At 55.3% G+C, this 13,062-nt stretch overlaps 2 protein-coding genes across 2 annotated transcripts; both read left to right on the top strand.

The window, feature by feature from the left end:
* On the top strand, window positions 1–2,576 carry KLK11 (kallikrein related peptidase 11). The gene is made up of 5 exons (XM_052656134.1): window positions 1–52; window positions 477–633; window positions 978–1,243; window positions 1,771–1,907; window positions 2,424–2,576. Exons 1-5 carry the CDS (start codon window positions 13–15, stop codon window positions 2,574–2,576), a joined length of 753 nt encoding a protein of 250 aa, XP_052512094.1. The 5' UTR covers window positions 1–12.
* A 1,874-nt stretch (window positions 2,577–4,450) lies between these two features.
* KLK10 (kallikrein related peptidase 10) lies at window positions 4,451–9,114 on the top strand. Its single transcript, XM_052656105.1, has 6 exons — window positions 4,451–4,495; window positions 4,953–5,058; window positions 6,198–6,381; window positions 7,288–7,562; window positions 7,770–7,903; window positions 8,769–9,114. Exons 2-6 carry the CDS (start codon window positions 4,962–4,964, stop codon window positions 8,919–8,921), a joined length of 843 nt encoding a protein of 280 aa, XP_052512065.1. The 5' UTR covers window positions 4,451–4,495; window positions 4,953–4,961; the 3' UTR covers window positions 8,922–9,114.
* The last annotated feature ends 3,948 nt before the right edge of the window (window positions 9,115–13,062 follow it).

Here is a 13,062-nt window from a genome sequence, read left to right as displayed (position 1 = left end):
CCGCTCCAGGCCATGATGACTCTGCAATTAATCATGTTTGCTCTGGTGACAGGTACAGTAGCAGTGGGGGCGGGGAGGACGGGCAGGGGCCTCCCAAGTCTCTCGGATTCCCGGCCCTCTGTGTGTAGACACTGATGGAGCGGATATTAAAAATACAGAATAACAAGGCATCTGAGAGAGTAGATGAGCCATAACGAGTCCCGGATGCCCCCTGCCACCTAAAGGTGATTCCCTTTAGAGCTAGAATAGGGAGAGGGCAAAGAGGGCCCCAGAGGAGGGGCTGGGGCGGCTGAGGGGGTGTGGGAGATACTCAGAGAGGTCAGGACAGTGGCTCCTGAGCAACTGGTATGGAAAGATTTCATCTGATACCCAGCCTGTCCACACAGTGCGTCCCCAGGGTCATGATCCTCTTCCCGCCATTTCTGGGAGTCCTCTCATGCCTGGGCCCCCTCCTTTGCTTCCCCACCCCCTTCTAGGGCACGTCGGGGGAGAGACCAGAATCATCAAGGGCTACGAGTGCCCCCCTCATTCTCAGCCCTGGCAGGCCGCTCTGTTCCAGAAGACGAGGCTGCTCTGCGGGGCCACACTCATCGCCCCCAGATGGCTCCTGACAGCAGCCCACTGCCGCAAGCCGTGGGTGCGGGGGCCGGGGCGGGGCCGGGAGGGGAGGCGGCTGGAGATGGAGAGATGGGTGGAGAGGGGCTCGAGGCCAGGGAGGACGGGGCTCGGGTGGGGCCGGTGGGGTCAGGGATCGACGGTGGGAGGAGGAGGAAGGATTTCGGAAGCCGGGATGGCGCTGGGCTCGGGGGTCGGACGTCGTGCTGAGGATAAGGTCGTGGTGGGCGATGGGGGCGAGGTTGGAGGTGGAGCCGCTCTTCCTCATTCTCTTCGTCCCTCCCCCCCACCCCCACGCCTCTCTCCATCTCCTGTGTCTCCCTCCCCTTCCATCTCTGACCGCTGCGTGTCTCCCACTTCAGCCGATACGTGGTTCGCCTGGGAGCGCACAGCCTCCAGCGGCAGGACGGCTGTGAGCAGACCCGAACTGCCACCGAGTCCTTCCCCCACCCAGACTTCAACAACAGCCTCCCCAACAGAGACCACCGCAACGACATCATGCTGGTGAAGATGAGGACCCCGGCCCACCTCACCTGGGCCGTGCGACCCCTCACCGTGTCACCATGCTGTGTCCCCGCTGGGGCCAACTGCCTCATTTCCGGCTGGGGCACCATGTCCAGCCCCCAGTGTAGGGGCTCCAGAGGGGAACGTGATGGGGAGTGGGGGGGCACGGTGATTAAAATTGCAGAAGGACAGCAGGAGCCAGAGGAACCTTCAAAGGCCAGAACTTGCAGTAATACAAGAGGCAGCCATGCGGGGGTGTGAATAGTGGGATAAGTCAAAAGGAAGAGTGGAAAAGTAAGGGCTGGGGAGGGCAGAGACAAACGTTTGGGGCCTGGATTCAGCAGATCGGATGTGCAGTTTCAGATCCACGACCTGCAGAATTGTAGGTCCTTAGGCAAATGGCTTCTCTATGAGATGAGAATAATCACAATAGATAATGTTTATAGAGCAACGGGCATAAAGAATTTTACTTAATGGCATTACTGTTACTGTCGCTACAAGCAGAGAGGTGAGTTGGCTGCAAGCAAGAAGGATGGGAGCTGGGTGCAGAGAAAGGGCCTTGGTTCTCTGCTGGGGTTAGAGGCAGCCCCGCAGAGTGGGGAAGGGGACAAGGGGTTCTCATTCTCTCTGCCCCTCATGTCGTCTCTACAGTGCACCTGCCCCGTAACTTGCGGTGTGCCAACGTCACCATCATCAAGCACGGGGAGTGTGAGGACGCCTACCCTGGCAACATCACAGACACCATGGTGTGTGCCAGTGTCCGCAAAGAGGGCAAAGACTCCTGCCAGGTCAGAGGGCAGGGCCTGGGTCTCTGACCACATTCCCATTGCCAACTCCCACCTCAGTTGCATCTTCATCGGCAACCAGAACCTCATTCCCCAACTTTCCCCGGCAACCCCCCAATCCCACTCCACTCCTGGTTCCCATTTCTAACCTAAACACAATCCTCAGCTCCACTCCCATCCCTATTTCCAGCCCCAACCATCCACAGATCATTCTTTCTCTAGATGAGGACCGCAGGCTTAATTGCATGCGGGATCTTAGTTTCCTGACCAGAGATTGAACCCAAGTCCCCTACATTGGAAGGCCCATTCTTATCCACTGGACCACCAAGGAAGTCCCCCCAATCAGTTTTCTGTACTATCTTTGTTCTCACCTGTAACTCTAACCTCATCCTCAACCCCACAGCCAATCCCATCTTCAATCTCCACCTCTCTTCCAACACCATCCCCACCTCCTCTCAAAGACCATGAACTCTTTCCCCTCTCGCCTCCTCTCTAACTGGTTCTTTTCCCCATCTCCAGGGTGACTCTGGGGGCCCTCTGGTCTGTAACGGGTCTCTTCAAGGCATCATCTCCTGGGGCCAGGATCCATGTGCTGTCTCCAAAAAGCCTGGTGTTTACACAAAGGTCTGCAAATATGTGGACTGGATCCAGAAGACCATGGAGAACAATTAGCCAGGACCGGCTGATCACAGCCCAATCCCCTAATCCCTACTTGGGGCTGTGGTTTCCTGTTCATTCTGTTAATAAGGAAGCCTGAGCCAGGACCCCCTTCATGTACTTTGGTGGGGGTGGGGGGCGCTTCTTGGCCACAAGAGATGCTGTTAACTTGGTAATCAATGTGAGGTTTGGATTGGGAGACTTGGGTTCTATTCCTGCATCATTCTAACTTGTGACTCTGGAAGTGAAAATAGCTGTCTGGTTCACTGTTGTACCTCCAGCTGCAAACCCATTTGCTGGCACACACTAAGGTTTCAATAAATATTTACTTAATGAATGAATCTTTTGAATGTTCCCTGTGTGCCAGTGACCCTGGTCCCAGGGCTTTTAAATATGTTGATCAACACAATCTTCACAAAACCATATGAGGTTGCTGCTGTTATTATTACACCCATTTTGCAGATGAGGAAAACTAAGGTACAGAGATAGGAAGTTGCCTATTCACGGTCACACAGCCAGCAAGTAAGAGGAGCAAGGGATCATTTCTTAACAATACTGCCTTGATTAAGACTCCTTTCCTTATCTGTAAAATCATGCACGCAGAAGTATGCACACTACGTCAGTCAGCCTGCACATAGCTGAGACCCGATAAAAGGAAGGGATCTTTGTTTTCTTTCCAACCTTCATAATAGGTAGTTCATCAGGACCTGTGCAGGTCAATACAATAGCCACTAGCCACATGTGGCTATTTAAAATTAAATTTAAATAGCCTAAAATCAGAAATGTAATCCTTGGGTCATACTCGTCGCATGTCAAAACCCCTGTAGCCACCTGCGGCTGGTGGCTACCACCTTGGATAGCAAATACGGAGCCTCCCCATCACAGCCGAAAGTTCAATTGGATGGCACAAGAGCCGGACAAACCTCTGGAATTAACCCACTTCTTGCTGGAGAAGATGCGTCACAAATAGTCCAGAACTAGATCTCTCCTCACATTCTGCTCAGCTGGCCGGGGAGGTAGTTGGCAGGAGTAAGAGCCCAGAGCTGGAACTGGGGCCTCTGGGTGGTTACATGGACCTTGCTGTGTGACCTCCTGTGAGTCACTGCCCTCTCTGGGCCTCCCACTCCTCACCCGAAATGAGGGAGTTGGCTGAAGTGCCGTGCGATGCCCCTTGCCGCTTTCGGCCTCCTGTGACTCATGGGCTCGTGTGTCACCTGGAGACCCACAGGTGGCAGGAAGGACAGGAAATGACCGCACAGGATGCGGAACCTCCCCCTACACACAGGGGCCGGGACACACAAAGACACTGCTCTGGCTGTGGACGGATGCCCACCCGAGCACAGAGCATCCCTCTGTGTCTGCACCTGCCTCTCTGTGTTTTCTTTTCCTTGTGTGTGCGTCTCTTGCTCCCACTCTTTTTCCTTCAGTCTGTCTTATCTCTCTGCTTCCCACTTTTCAGGTCAGCGCTCCAGCTTTTCCCATTACGTCACTATAGGTATGCATTTCCCTGTTTATTTATTTCCCCCTCTCTCTGCTTACAGTCATCCGTCTCCAGCACTATGCCGGTGACCCCCGGGAAACTCCTGGGGATGTGGTCCCCCCTCTCTCCTCACCTAAGAAGGCCTCTGGAAACACTGGACCTGGGGAAACCCCATGAAATCCAAGTTCAGAAAGGGTGTTTCAGGCACTGGGAGAAGCCTGTATTCCTGGCCCCTCCCAGAGCAGGAATCTGGGGCCCAGCCTCACCCACGGCATAATTAGGGAGAGGGAAAGGGAGCGGGTACCTCCCTGGGGGGAGGGTGGGGAAACAGGCTCTTCGGGGTTAAAAGGGGAGGCCTGCCCAAGGGTCCCTTGGCAGAGGAGTCCAGCGGCCCACACGGCAGGGCTGAGGCAGGGCGAGGCACGTCTTCCCCTCTCCCCTCGACGGCTCCCAGGTGAGCGGCACGCTCCTCACCTTGGTGGGGGTGGGTCGCCAGAGCCCAGGTGGGCACCTTCGGGTGGCGGGTAGGAGACTTGTTGAAGACTCAGCTTCTTTATCCTCTTTATCCTCTGAGCCTCGAAGCTCCAGCCCATTTATATGAAGGAGGACAGGAACCTGAAGCGCCCAGAGGCTGGCACCCCGGCCAGCCCGGGCCGGGAGGGCGCTGCCCTCGGGCGTGGGAAGGGGAGTGCGGGAGGACGCCAGAGGGGCGTCATTAGGATAATTGCGCCCATCACTGACGGTTCAGGCCCGAATTGCCAGGCTACCCACTCCTGCGCCAGCCGGCCACAGGTTAAACGGGTCCCCAGCGGTTGGGGTGGTCCAGGATGCGCGGACGGGCAGGCAAGGTGGGGGTCTCGGGCCCGGCAAGTGTTTTGAACTGCCCGCGTCGCTGCTCCTCCCCAGCATAGGTCCTGGCCATGAGACCTCCGCATCTCCACCTCTCCGCCGCCTCCGGCGCTCAGGGAGGCCTGGGGAAGCTGCTGCTGCTGCCGCTACTGATGGCGCAATTCTGGGGTGAGGCGGGGAACGGGGCGGGCGGCGGGCCGGGGAAGGGGAGGCGATGGGAGAATGGGCTGTTATTACCAAGCCTGCCGCTCACTTCTCCTCCCCTAAGGACCCCCAGCCCTCACCCACCGGTTCGGAAAGGCCCGGCCCCAAGTCAGACCCGCCTTTCTTCTAACTCCGCCCTAGCTATCCAACCCTTTTCACTCCGCTAGGATCAGTACACCCCCGACTTTGTCCTCGCCATTCCCTTCCCCGCCCCTTCTTACTCCGCCCTATTTTAATCCCAAGTCTTTTCTTTTTTTAAAATATGTATTTATTTATTTGGCTGCGCCGGGTCTTAGTTGCAGCACACAGCTGCAACTTTTAGTTGGGGCATCTTTTTAGCTTCGACTTGCGGGATCTTCAGTCGCTGCCGGCCAACTCTTAGTTGAAGCCTGTGGAATCTAGTTCCCTCCAGAGATTGAACTCCTACGCCCTGTGCATTGGGAGTGTGGAGTCTCAGTCACCGGACCCACGGGGGCGGGGGGCGGGGGGGGGTCCCTATCCCAGGCCTTCGCCCTCTCCCCTTCTGCTAACGCGGTAGCGTTATTCCCAACCCTAACTTTCACCCGCCCAGTCCAGGGTTCTATCCCCGCCCTTCGCCACGCCCCCACACCCCCGCCTCCTCCCTTGCATTCCTGACCTTCCAGTACTCGGTTCAGTCCTCACTCCTCCAGAATCAGCCTCTTGGGTCTCCTTGCAAGTGAAAGTGAAAGTGTCAGTCGCTCACTCATCAGGCACTGTAGCCCGCCAGGCTCCTCTGTCCACGGGATTTCCCAGGCATGAATCCTGCACTGGGTTGCCATTGAGTCCTCCAGGGGATTTTCCCGACCCAGGGATCGAACGCGAGTCTCCGGCCTTGCAGGCAGATTCGTTTCTGTCTGAGCCACCAGGGGAAGCCCCTTAGGCCTCCTTTCCCCTCTCACGCCGTTCCCCGCCCACTTCCATTAGGTTGCTTCGGGACCCCCAATTCCCACACACACCGTCGGGTTCAGGCTGTGCCCACCATCCCCCAAAAAGCTCCGTCCTATGGCCCCACTCGGATCCCAAACCCAGTGCTTGCCATACCGTCCTGCCTGCTCTGACCCCCACCTGCTTGCTTTCTCCAGTCTCCGAGGCTCTGCTGCTCCCCGCAAACGACACAAGCTCCAACTTCGTGGCCTCCGGCGCCCCGTGCGCTCACGGCTCGCAGCCCTGGCAGGTGTCCCTCTTCAACGGCCTTTCGTTCCACTGCGCCGGCGTCCTGGTGGACAGGAGTTGGGTGCTCACCGCTGCACATTGCGGGAACAATAAGTAGGGGGAGCTCCTCTGGGGCGCTACGGAGGGGCTGGGGAGACAGGCCCTGGGGACCGGGCGGGAGGGCGGGAGCACGTGATGGTATGGACCTGCCCGCTCCACGTGGGGGCAGTCCTCGAGGGCTTCCTGCACGAGGAGAGGTGGGGTTGTGCTGTGGCCACGAGGGGGCAGTGTGGTCTTTCTCAGCGTTTCTAGGCCCGTCCAGAGTCACTGCCTAGTGGAATCTCTTAGGGTTCCATTTGTCTTGTTTTTGTTGTTCAATCGCTAAGTCATGTCGGACTCTGTGACCCCATGGACTGCAGCATACCAGGCTTCCCTGTTCTTCACTATCTCCTGGAGTTTGCTCAAACTCATGTCCATTGAGTTGATGGTGCCATCCAACCATCTCATCCTCTGTTGCCCCTTTCTCCTCCTGTCCTCAAATCTTTCCCGACATCAGGGTTTTCCATTTAGGTGTAGACAGTTGTGTGCAGCAGACAGAAGTTGGGGTCTAGTGTGATTAGGACTTTAAAACTAAAAGAAGTTGTTCACCTTGTGAGTCCTCACTGAAGGAGGAAAAAAAGAGTAGGTTTACCCCTGGAGACCCTCTGCCCTCAAATCCTGCAGAACTTAGGGACCCAAACCTGTGATCACACCTCCCCATGCCCCCCACCTCAGGTCTCCAGCTCCCTTCTCCCCTACACACTGCTTCCTCAAACCTAGGAGTCCCAGCCCCCTCCACCATCAGACGCAGGAATCTAGGCCTCCAGCGCCTTCTCCCTCAGACCCTGGAGTCCCAACCCCAGCCCCCTCCCTTGCCAGGACCCGAGTCCACCCGACCCCATGCCTGAACCCTCCTTCCCAGGGACTCGGGGTTCAGTCCCGATGAACGTTTGGCCTCCTCTATGGCTCTTCCCTCCCCAGGCCCCTGTGGGCTCGAGTCGGGGATGACCACCTGCTGCTGCTGCAGGGCGAACAGCTGCGCCGGACCTCTCGTCCTATCGTCCACCCCAAGTACCAGCAGGGCTCGGGCCCCATCCTGCCGAGGCGCACGGACGAGCACGACCTCATGCTGCTGAAGCTCGGCAGGCCCGTGGTGCCGGGACCTCGAGTGCGGCCCCTGCGCCTGCCCTTCCGCTGCACGCAGCCCGGGGACCAGTGCCAGATCGCTGGCTGGGCCACAACATCCTCCCGGAGAGGCAAGAGCCAGGGGTCCCGGGGTGGGGCCTGGATCTCGGGGAAGGACTATGAGGGGCCGGGACTCCTCGACAGAGGAGAGGTTGGGAGCCTGGGGCCTGGGAGGGGCACGGTCTGGGTGTGCCTGGGACTCCTGGGGCCTGGAACTCCTGGGGCCTGGGGGGTTGGGGGACCGGGGCCCAGGGTTACTCGACGCTTTCTCCCACCAGTGAAGTACAACAAGGGCCTGAGTTGCTCCAGGGTCACTATCCTGAGCCCTAAGGAGTGTGAAGTCTTCTATCCCGGCGTGATCACCAGCAACATGATGTGTGCAGGCCTGGATCAGGGCCAGGACCCCTGCCAGGTACAGACTGGCCAGGGAGGATCTCTGACTGGTGGGAGCAGGACAGGGAGGCTATGGGAAAACAGACACCCCCGACTCCCAGCCCAATTTCCTCCCCACGTCCAGCACTATCCCGCTTCTACCCCCAACGTCAACCCCATGTTCAACTCTACTTCCTTATGCCTTCCTTTCTGCTTCCTTCACGCCCAACCCTGTTTCCAACTCCACTCCCAAGCCCATCTCCCCATCCTGTGTGCGTTGCTCAGTCGTGTCTGACTCTGTGCGACCCCATGGGCCGTAGCTCTCCAGGCTCCTCTGTCCACGCAATTTCCCAGGCAAGAATATTGGAGCCAGTTGCCATTTTCTTCTCCCAACCCCATCCTATACCACATCCCCATCCTCAAGCCATTCCTAAACGCCCCTGTGCCAAGTGGCTTCAGTCCCATCTGTCTCTTTGCAACCCTGTGGTCTGTGGCCTGCCTGGCTCCTCTGTCCGTGGGATTCTCATACCAGAGTGGGTTGCCATGCCCTCCTCCAGGGGATCTTCCCAACCCAGGGATCGAACCCACATCTCTTACGTCTCCTGCATTGGCAGGCGGGTTCTTTACCAGCAGTGCCACTGGGGAAGCCCTCCTAAAGCGCGACCGCATCCTTATCTCTAGATCCTGCTCCATCCCTCACCTACCATGAATGACACTCTCAGCGCCATCCTATCTCCAGCTTCATCCTCACCCCATCCCACCTCAACCCGACCCCAACCTCAGCTTCATCCCAACCCAGCTCCAGGCCTACCCGACCCCTCCCTTCCTCATCAGTACCCGAGACCCCCAAGTGGCAGCCTTTCCGTTGGTGAATTTATTTGATCTCTCCTTCCTCCCACTCCCAGAGTGACTCTGGTGGCCCTCTGGTCTGTGACGAGACCCTGCAGGGCATCCTTTCATGGGGCGTTTACCCCTGCGGCTCCGCCCAGCATCCAGCCGTCTACACTCAGATCTGCAAGTACCGCTCTTGGATAGAGAAGACCATCCGCTCCAACTGACGCAGGAGCTGCCCCGCGACTCCTTCTCCACCTGCCCTCTTCCTCCAACTTCCCCTCCTTCCTCCAGCTGGGCTGGGCTCTCCCCCTGCCCCACTCAAATTTCTGCCGCCCATGCACACCTGCTAACATCTCTCCTCTTTCCTCACACCCCTTGCCCAATGCTGCTCTTTGCCCATGCTGAACCTGAGATGCAGAAAGCGGTCGCCAAGTTTTGTTCATGAGAAATGAAGCTGGTAGTCACTAGTCTCTGAGAGAAGTTATCCATCACCTGACCTGGCCTTCTTCACCGCTGCCTGCTGTGTGACCTTGGGCAAGCCAAGTACCTTCTCTGAGCCTCAGTTTAGCCTCACTTGGAAAGCCGGAACAATGAAGTGCTTACCTCATAAAACATGTCATGAGGAGACTATAACATGTGTGTGTAGATTGTCATGGAAATTGCCACGTCAAGTATTAACATGGTGGGTGGTGAACTCTGACTAAATGGCCCCAGGTCCTGGTGGGCATGTGTGTGATTTTTGTGACCTGGGGAGAAAAGCACAGGGGTAGCCTCTAATCCTAACCACCCTTTGCATTCCCAGCCCCGTCCATCAGGAATGATGGGAGAATCGCATTTCTTTCTTCCTGTCAAGTTCTGTAGAGTACCTCTTAACCACTTCCTTCTTCCCTCCCACTGTTTCCCATGTTGGGGTCCACCCAACACCTGTTCCTCCTGTCCCAGGAACTGGGCTGTCTCTGAGTCATCTGGTACCTTCCGTGGCCACCGAAACTCAAGGGACCTCAATTACAGGCATCTTAGCCTCTAAGACGAGAGGACCTCTCCCTACCTCAGTTGCTAAGTTTACGCAAAGAAACTCTCTGAAACTTAAGGGAAATGTTTTGGTTTCTTGGTTAGATCCATCCCCATCCAATTCCATCTCTAGCACATCTCCATTCTCATTGGCCGACCTGACAATCAGACACTCCAACTCCATCCCCTCCCCTCACCTAAACTGGCTTTGAGCTTTTTGCCCTGAAAATTTGGGAGGAAGGGGTTCTTGTCCTCTCCCTGAAACTGTTACAGTGTAAATATTCCCATGCTAGGGGCTAAATGGGACTTCCCAGGTGGCGCTAGTGGCAAAGAATCCACCTGCCAAAGCAGGAAGATCCCCTGGAGGAGGAGATGGCAACCCACTCCAATATTCTTGCCTGGGAAATCCCACAGACAGAGGAGCCTGGCGCACTACAGTTCATGGGTCCACAGGGAGTCAGACATAACTGAGCACACAGAACAGGGGCTATTATACACAGAATCCAAGCAAAGCTAACAGAAGTCTGGGTGTCTCCTCCACTGAGCCTGGACTTTAGAGTGGCAACGCAAGCGGAACACGTGCACGATAGAAATTTTCTAACCTGCACAGGTTATTTTTTTTCTCTTTCCAACATCAATTTATTGAGCACCAGTTGTATGGCAGGCTCCCTACTGTGTGCTGGGAACCCAGTGGTGACCAAAAGGTCCCTGCCCCCCCAACAGAGCCCATGGAAGACTGGGGCACAGCGTTTGAGCAGAGTCTACACAGCTCTCTTCCACTGTTTCCCCACCCCTATTAGCACACCCAGGAAACGCCAATGAAGCATATCAGCTGAGCTCATTATGCAAGAATCAGAGCAGGTGGGAACTCAAAAACTCGATTCATTTTTAAAGGCAATTCGCCCATTCCTTTAGTCACATCATAAGTGTTTATTGAGCTGTGTGCCATGCCAGGTCCTGGAGATGAATCAGACTAGGCTCTACCCTCAAGGAGCTGCTAGTCTGGTCCGGGAGACAGGCAAGCCTTACATTCCTGTCATTCAGGTCCCTATTCAAAGTCACTTCCTCAAGGAGGCCTTCCAGGATCTCCCTGGCTGAAAGCTTCTCCCCACTGTACTCCTCTACACTGGTCACTAATCCATCGTTTATTTCTTTTGCAGCACTTGTTATAGCAAAAATGATCTCAGTATCTGTTTACTCCATAATGGTCTGTCTCCTTCCCCTCACCCAGTCAATTCGGGCAGGGACTCTGATTTATTCCCTGTGATTGTCTGATGCCTGACACATAGAAGGCATTCAACGCATCACCAAATTAACAAATAACACAAAATGATCAATGCTGTAACAGAAGAAGGCCCAGGGTTTCCCAAGAGGGCCTGAAGACTCCTTCTGAAGGAATCAGGGAAGGCTTCTCAGATGAGGGGACATATGCATGGGGTTTTGAAGGATAAGTAGGAGTTCACCAGGTAGAGAAGGAAATATATTTCTGTAACTCACTGACTGTGTGACTTGAGCAAAATTCTTGAGTGCTGTTTCTACCTCAGCTATCTCCATTGTGAAAAAGAGATTGGTTAGACTCTTGCGAGAATGTAGTGAGAAAACATACGTGAAATGTTGACCCAACTGCCAGCAAAGAGTAAAGAGTCAAAAAAAAAGCTAACTATCAAAATATTCTATAAAGCAGTTAGTATGGCACTTAGCACATAGTAGGTATTCAGTCTCTGGTCTCAAGGACCTCCCAGCCTGCAGAGAATAAAGGCAACTGCAGTCGTGATGGAGGCAGCGCAGGGCTCTGTAGAAAGGGGACAGGCATGTTTTTTGAATGCCTACCACTGTTGTGCTTCATATGTGTTAATCCTCCCACAACCCCAGTTATTATTGCTACTTGGTAGATGGAGCAACTGAGAGAGGTTCAGTGACTTGCCCAAGATCACACACTTAATAATTACCATCACTGAGGTTTGGACCCAAATGGTCCAATTCCAGAGTCCATGCTCCAAACCACTACATCATGGTGAAGTATACACATTCAAGGGAGCCCAGACCCAGTTTGATAATCAGTCTTACACCAACAGAAAGTAGAAGGGCCAGGGTGGAAGTGCCCAGTGTGGAAAAGATGTACTCTGCCTGGAGGAATCAGAGAAGGCTTCCTGGAGGAGGGGGCATTTAGGTTGGGTTGTGAAGGATGAGTAGGAGCTCACTACTAACAAGGATATGGAGAAAGACATTCACTCACCCAATTAACGTCTCCTGAGGCCTCCCATGAGCCCACTCCTGAACAGGGTGATGGGAGGAACACAGAGATGAGTCAGATCTGGGCTTGGCCCTCAAGGGACTGCTCATCTGGAGAGAAGGAGGGATGGGGAGAGAGGCAAAGAACATGGGGTGATATGAAGAACACTGGAAAGATGGAGATGGGTGGAAAAGAAACAAGACCATGTTCTCAGGACTTAGCCAAGATCTGGTGGTATTAATGGGAAAAGTGCTTAGTACCAGCTGGGTTGGGCACCTGGATCCTTGGGGTGGTAGAGATGTGGAAGCGGAAGTAGGTTATGACAAGAGTAGGTTAACCCAGATGGGATCATATTTCTCAACCTCCTGGGAGAGGCCTTTATCCTCGTGGGAAGGGGCCCAGGTCCCCGTGGCAGGGAGGGTTCTGTGGGTGTGCAGGCCCCTTTGTAGTCTCTGCCACGTCAGACAGTGTTTCTGTCTCTTTTTCTTTTTCTCACCTGCATCCTTCAGTGTCTTTGTCTGCCTGTTTTTTTTTTTTTCTTTTTCCCTCTTTCCCTACCTCACCCCCGTCCTGCCGGCTGGTTTGCCTTCTTCCCTCTGAGTCCTGATTCTTTCTCCCACTCCTAGTCTGATTCTTGGGAGGTCCTGCTAGGCAACGCTCCAGCCTGCCCAGTGCATTGGTCCTAGCCCACTGCAACTTCATTAAAAATGAACTTGCTTCCACCCTAGGACTCCGCCTTAGGGACCTTCCTCCTTTCTCTCTTCCTCCTCCAGGCCACAGAATATCCTGCAACCAGATGCTGCCACCCTGAAGTCAGGGTGAATCAGGGCTGCCCTTTCTGGAAAGCCCACTTGAGAAGGACAGTTTCACCCAGGGCCCCTCCCCCATTGCGCCAGACCCCTGATGCTGCCAGCCCCTGCCTCATCCTGACAAAGGGTCTACCGGTGCGGTCTGCCTCCCCACGGCCCCCAGTCAAGGCCCCTGGGCTTCCCCCTCCTTGCCGGGACATGTCCCAACCCAGATTAATCATGGGGCGGCCCCAAGGAGGAAGACAGCATGGCTTACCATAAAGAAGCAGGGCCACTGAGCACAGGCTCGAAGATCCAGGCACCGCAGAGGCC

This window comes from Budorcas taxicolor, chromosome 18 (genome assembly GCF_023091745.1).
Source record: "Budorcas taxicolor isolate Tak-1 chromosome 18, Takin1.1, whole genome shotgun sequence".
NCBI classification, from domain to species: domain Eukaryota; kingdom Metazoa; phylum Chordata; class Mammalia; order Artiodactyla; family Bovidae; genus Budorcas; species Budorcas taxicolor.
Note: the sequence above shows the minus strand (reverse complement) of the source record. Positions and strands in the feature narration are given on the sequence as shown.